Raw genomic sequence first — 5,762 nt, 5'->3', positions numbered from 1 at the left:
GTGGTAGATGTAAAGCTCCGGTGTCTATGTGCCTTACAAAATTATAGAACATTGGGCTAAGAAAAAAATAAAATAAACATGCTGCATATTTTCTGCTGCTTCCATTTCTTTTTAAATAATAGTGTAGTAGTTCTGTGTTTTGTTTCAATACACTTCAAGCTGTGATATTTTGTTCTGAATAGGTGATCATATACAATAACTGAAACATATACTGCTGTGTGGAACCACTGTTTACCACTGATACATTAGTATTTTTCTGTTAATCTGGTATATTATAAGATCCTGGTTCAAAAGGAATATATTATATAATATATATTCTATGATATGTATGTAATTATTTTGGTGTGTTGTTTACTATTACATATACATAAATCTTTGTTTACTGATCAGATCAGTTTTACAGTTCAGAGAGAGTACAGTGATGGGTCCACAGTCCAGAAAACAGCCATTGACAGTATAAACACTGCTGTACTCCAGCTGACAGTCACAGAGGACGTCGGCTGTCCGGAGACGGCCCCCGGTTACATGGCAACGCCACAACTTCAAACAGACGACCAATCAGAAGCCTCGCTGGGCGCATTGGTACAATCAAGCTTGACAGTTTTACAACCGCGTGAGTCTAGTATGTGACTTAATGTTTATTAATGAGCTGTTTTTATGTATAAGAGTTGTGTGTTATTGACTCGGTCTAACTGTTGTTCGTGTTTATCTTAAACAATGAAAGTGACGCGGCACGGAGGGACTGTGTCGTGTCACGGCGTTGAGCGGGCGCAGCGAGTCGTGCTTCGGCTGTATAAAATAGGCGTGTCTTCAGCGGAGTGTGTGGCTCAAACGCTGACTTGTTAAACGCTCCGTGTGTGAATTTGTCTGCAGTAGATTATGCGGAGGTGCGTGCACGACAGACAAGTCAACATCTTCTTTTTTGGACTCTGAGTGGTCGCAGAGAAGCCTCTTGAAAACGTAAGTGCCTTATTTAGTGGAATCCTTCAGTAAATGTTCGTTTTAGTAAAGTGGTAGCAGCTAGATTTAAGGTTTACGCAGCCATGATTACAAGAAAAATGTTAAACCAGGCGAGATGTTTTAACTTAGTTTTTGTGTGATACAAACTATTGTAACTTACGTAACTTACTGCTGCTTTGTTAGACGGCCCATATGGACCGACACGGTGATGATTAAGTGAGTTTGCGCTACATTAGAACAATATTTTAAGGGGTTTTGACCGGTTTAAACCCATGTTGGGCTCGTCACGACTAAATTGAAAAGTCAGCTGGAGCAAATAAATGCTGTTAGTGAATTCTGTGTTGTTGTTGAGCAGGCGTGTTTGACCCCGGCCGTGGTTATTTTTTATTTAAACAAACGATAGCGACACTTTAAGCTAGCTCGCTGTTTCTGGAATGAATGCCAGGCTCGCGCGGTGAGCTGTTCTAGAAACCTCACGGGCTCTGTAACGGAGCGCGAGCAGGTTGTCTCGTGCTCACAATTTGCCCCAGCTCGTGCTGCTGTTCAGCGGGCATGTTCTGCAGCTGCGCAGCAGGTCTTCTCACTTTATCACTTTTATTTATTGTTTTATTGACCGCGTCTGAAAGAAAATCTGTTCAGATTATTAACTGAGACATTTTAGTACCATTAACAACAACTAGATATTCCTTTTACTATCTAGCTTCTCCAGCAGTCACAACTAAAACGAAAAACAAATAGTGGAAATTAGAAAATAGTGCACCCCGTTTAGTAAATTAAAAAATATTACACTGTCAATTTGTTTGTGGTTTCCCATGTTAACCAATTTATTCTTTTACCCACGTGAAGGGTATTTTTTTTATATATATGCAGAGCCCTCTTCTTTACTAGTTGCTAAATTCTGAATATCTGGCTAGTTTTGACTCGTCTTACTACTAGATATAAATTATCCTTAGTCTTTCTAAAGCAGTGGATGGTGAAGTGGTTAAAAACAGTGACATTAGCCAAAGCTAGTGAGATACCCACTGTTCGCCAGTGTTACTAAAATCTTCTGATACTGCTATCAGGATAACTAGACAGTTTTTGCATAGGGCTTGATACTAGATTTTTATTTGGTTTCTTTTCCCACTAGATATGTGGGTGAGGGTTAGGGTTGTGGGTAGAAATATCCGTGTTTAGTTAACTCAATAATACAATACAAAGATTTTGAGTTTTTGTAGTCAAACAAGAAATTCAGCATCATGCTGTGTTACGTGTATTACTTAGGCTACGTTCAGACTGCAGGTCTTAATGCTCAATTCGGATTTTTTGGTGAAATCCGATTTTTTTTATTTTGTGTTTACAAAATAATATGCGACTGCTACCACACTCCTGTGTGAACGGACTGCGGCCCTGAAGTGACCCGCATGCGCTGAAAAGGACACAACGTCACACAATGTGTGCTTGTGTAGCTTTGTTTAGGTTAATGTACGATCATAGCCAACATAATTACAACCATGGTGGGATAGTGATGTGACTGCTTTTAGCCACACTGACTTCATTCGTAATTTCATAATGACGAGAACCTTTGAATACGTCTGCGAGCGCCTTTCTGTATCACTTTCATGGCAAGAGAGTCGACATCTCCCTCATCTGTGAGCAAGCGCGTTGGAGTTGGGCTCTACTTCCTGGCAACAGGCGCTTGTTGCTAACATCACTGCTTGTCTGCCTGCTCCTGTGTCGCAGAATTGTGACGTCTGTCGCCTTTCACTGGCGCAAGTCGCATATATGCCGCATAGCCGTTCAGACTGAGGTCGCATTGCAAAAAATGGGATACATATCTGATTTAGGACCACATGAAAGTGGCCTGGGTCGGATATAAAAAAAATCGCAATTGAGCTGTTCAGACTGTCATGACAATATCAGATACAGGTCACATTAGTGCAAAAAAATCGGATTTGGGTCACTTCAGCCTGCAGTCTGAACGTAGCCTTAGATGACCTCTGATCTGTTTGTTCTTCTTGTAGGATGTGTTCAGTAATATTTTTGATGAGGAAATGCTAATGTTACACTGTAAGTGACACCATGGTAGCATGAGTTCAGTGAACCACCATTTGACTTTTTGAGGCATTTGAATGAAATACTTTAGGATGAGGGAGCTTGAATTGCTGAAATACTAGTTCAGAATATAGCAGGATTGTAGTTTGTCATTCGACACACCATGAGATATGTACACACTAACAATTGATTTAAACCTTCGTATGTTTTGAAAACACACCATTATTCCCAAAAGTTTTTGAAATTTGTGAATAAATTTGAATTATAATTCATGTATGCTTGTGTTGCTAATATTATTTCTGTCCTGCCATCTTAGTTAATCTGAACTGTTGGAGAAGATGGATAACAAGGAGGAATCAAACAGTTGTTCAGTCAGTGTTCTGACCTGGGAGCAAGTGAGCCGACTGAATGAAGTCCTGACCGAAGTTGTGCCTGTTCATGGACGGGGGAACTTCCCAACCTTAGAGGTGCAGCTGAATGATATTGTGGCTCGGGTGCGCTCCCACTTGGAGTTGAGCGGCATCAGGGTCAAGGACGTACGCCTTAATGGCTCCACAGCCAGCCATGTTCTAGTGCAGGATATTGGCTGGAGCTACAAGGACCTGGATGTCATTTTTAGGGTGGACCTGCCGCACGAAGAGGAGTTCAGGCTCATTAAGGATGTCGTGCTTGGTACCCTGCTGGACTTTTTGCCAGAGGGTGTGAACAAAGAAAAAATCACTCCCATGACACTGAAAGAGGCTTATGTTCAAAAGTTGGTCAAGGTTAACACAGAGCAGGACCGCTGGAGTCTCATCTCCCTCTCCAACAATAACGGCCGCAATGTGGAGCTGAAGTTTGTGGACTCGATACGTCGGCAGTTTGAGTTCAGTGTGGACTCCTTTCAGATTGTGCTGGACTCTATGCTTTCTTTCTATGAGCAGCCAAACACTCCCATGTCTCAGGCTTTTCACCCTAAAGTCACAGGGGAGAGCATGTACGGGGACTTCAACACAGCGCAGAGCCACCTGCGGAACAAGGTCATTGCCACTAAGCGGCCGGAGGAGATCCGGGGTGGCGGCCTGCTGAAGTACTGCAATTTGCTAGTGCGGGACTTTCGACCCACCAGTGAGGAGGAGTTCAAGGGCCTGGAACGGTACATGTGCTCACGCTTCTTCATTGACTTTCCTGACATCGGAGAGCAGCAGCGCAAGGTGGAGTCCTACCTCCAGAGCCACTTCATTGGTGAGGAGAAGAGCAAATATGAATACCTCCAGATTCTGCAGCGAGTGGTCAAGGAGAGTACCGTGTGCCTCATGGGCCATGAGCGGCGGCAGACCCTTAAGCTCATCTCAGTCATGGCCCTCAGAGTCCTGGCAGAGCAGAACATCATCCCCAACGCATCCTGTGTCACCTGCTACTACCAGCCGGCGCCTTATGTTCGAGACCAGAACTTCAGCAACTACTATGTGGCAAACCAGAGCATTCCAACATGGCTGCCATGTAACTGACAGTGAAAGAAGGATGTACCTGAAGAGGTCACTGCTGCTGCAGTTTTTGAGAAGAAAGAAGAAAAAAGTCCCCCAAAAGTTTAAAAGGAGGCAATAATGCTATGTTCCTCTCAAGGCACAGTTATATTTAAGAGGACAAGTGTTTTGTTTTTGTTTTTGGATCCTTTCCCATTCCTTATCTACAGAGGTGTCAAGGTCATTGAATAGAAAGTGACATTTTTAAGTGTTATTTAGATTTTTTCCCCCCTCATGTTTGGTTGTTTCCCTGGTTATCAACTTTATTCTTAATGGAGTTGTGTTTGTGCCTTAACCTCCAGGTTTACTCCCCTTGTAATTTAAGTATGGGCTATATCATGTGTTATTTGACAAAAAAGAAACAAAAAAAATGCTACAGCTTCGAATTTGGTTTTCTTATAGATTAAAAAATGTGAAAAAAAGATAAAAGAAAAGGGGTAACTAAGTAAGTTATTGCTAAAAAATATTAAAAAAAGATCACCAGTGTTAAAAGGTTTACTGGGGTTAAAAGGGAAGGTGGTACACTATTAACTCTTGGTCACATCAAATGGGAAGTGAGAGGAGTGGTTTTGACATGTAAATATGTGACATTTTGTGCTATCCTGAATGTGCCAGCCGTGCCTGTGATTTCTAAACAATGCAAGAGGACATGTTTTTTATTTTTCCACTGTGAATTACAGAGTAGGACGAGATCGCCTCTGTCTCCTTTATCTAGTTTACTCTGAACTTTTCACAGGCTTTGAGTAGAAATCTGCTGCCAGTTCACACCTCAAATAGACAGGCTCTGGTGTGTTTTAATTCACTTCCAAAAGCCTCCACATTGACCTTTGGACGTCATGACCCTCTGGTTATTGTAGAAGGTTGACTGACAGAACAGAGTTGTGAGAATGTGCCTGGCTGGGAGTCCTGCAGTTGTCGTCTCTTCCTTAAAAGGAGCAGCACATGGAGGGTCCGCAGGGTTGTCCCTCACAGCCATTGCAGGCTCGACTGCAGCCCTGAAACGGGATCCTCCTCTGACGCAGCTCGGCGACCGGCTCTCAAACTGCATCCCATCTATAATTATCCTCTTTCAGTTTTTTTTCCTGGGGGAGGTACCCTTTGGATCAGGGAGTGTCTTTGTATATTTGTGTGAGTGACCTGCAGCAGTCCTACCACCTTGTGTGGGAATTGAATCGTTTCTTGTCGACTCCTAACCCGGTGCCTGCTGAGACCACGCAGTGTTTGAACCCCTTTTGTGGTCATAGGGAGGACAGACGACGTATC

The 5,762-nt window shown here is 42.9% G+C and overlaps 1 protein-coding gene across 1 annotated transcript; it reads left to right on the top strand.

Annotated features, from left to right (window-relative positions):
* The first annotated feature begins 822 nt into the window (after window positions 1-822).
* tent5c (terminal nucleotidyltransferase 5C) lies at window positions 823-5,194 on the top strand. The gene is made up of 2 exons (XM_028393814.1): window positions 823-960; window positions 3,311-5,194. Exon 2 carries the CDS (start codon window positions 3,333-3,335, stop codon window positions 4,482-4,484), a length of 1,152 nt encoding a protein of 383 aa, XP_028249615.1. The 5' UTR covers window positions 823-960; window positions 3,311-3,332; the 3' UTR covers window positions 4,485-5,194.
* Window positions 5,195-5,762: the final 568 nt, after the last annotated feature.

This window comes from Parambassis ranga, chromosome 21 (assembly GCF_900634625.1).
Source record: "Parambassis ranga chromosome 21, fParRan2.1, whole genome shotgun sequence".
In the NCBI taxonomy this organism is placed as follows: domain Eukaryota; kingdom Metazoa; phylum Chordata; class Actinopteri; family Ambassidae; genus Parambassis; species Parambassis ranga.
The sequence above is the reverse complement of the archived record's forward strand: the minus strand, read 5'-3'. Positions and strand labels throughout refer to the sequence as shown.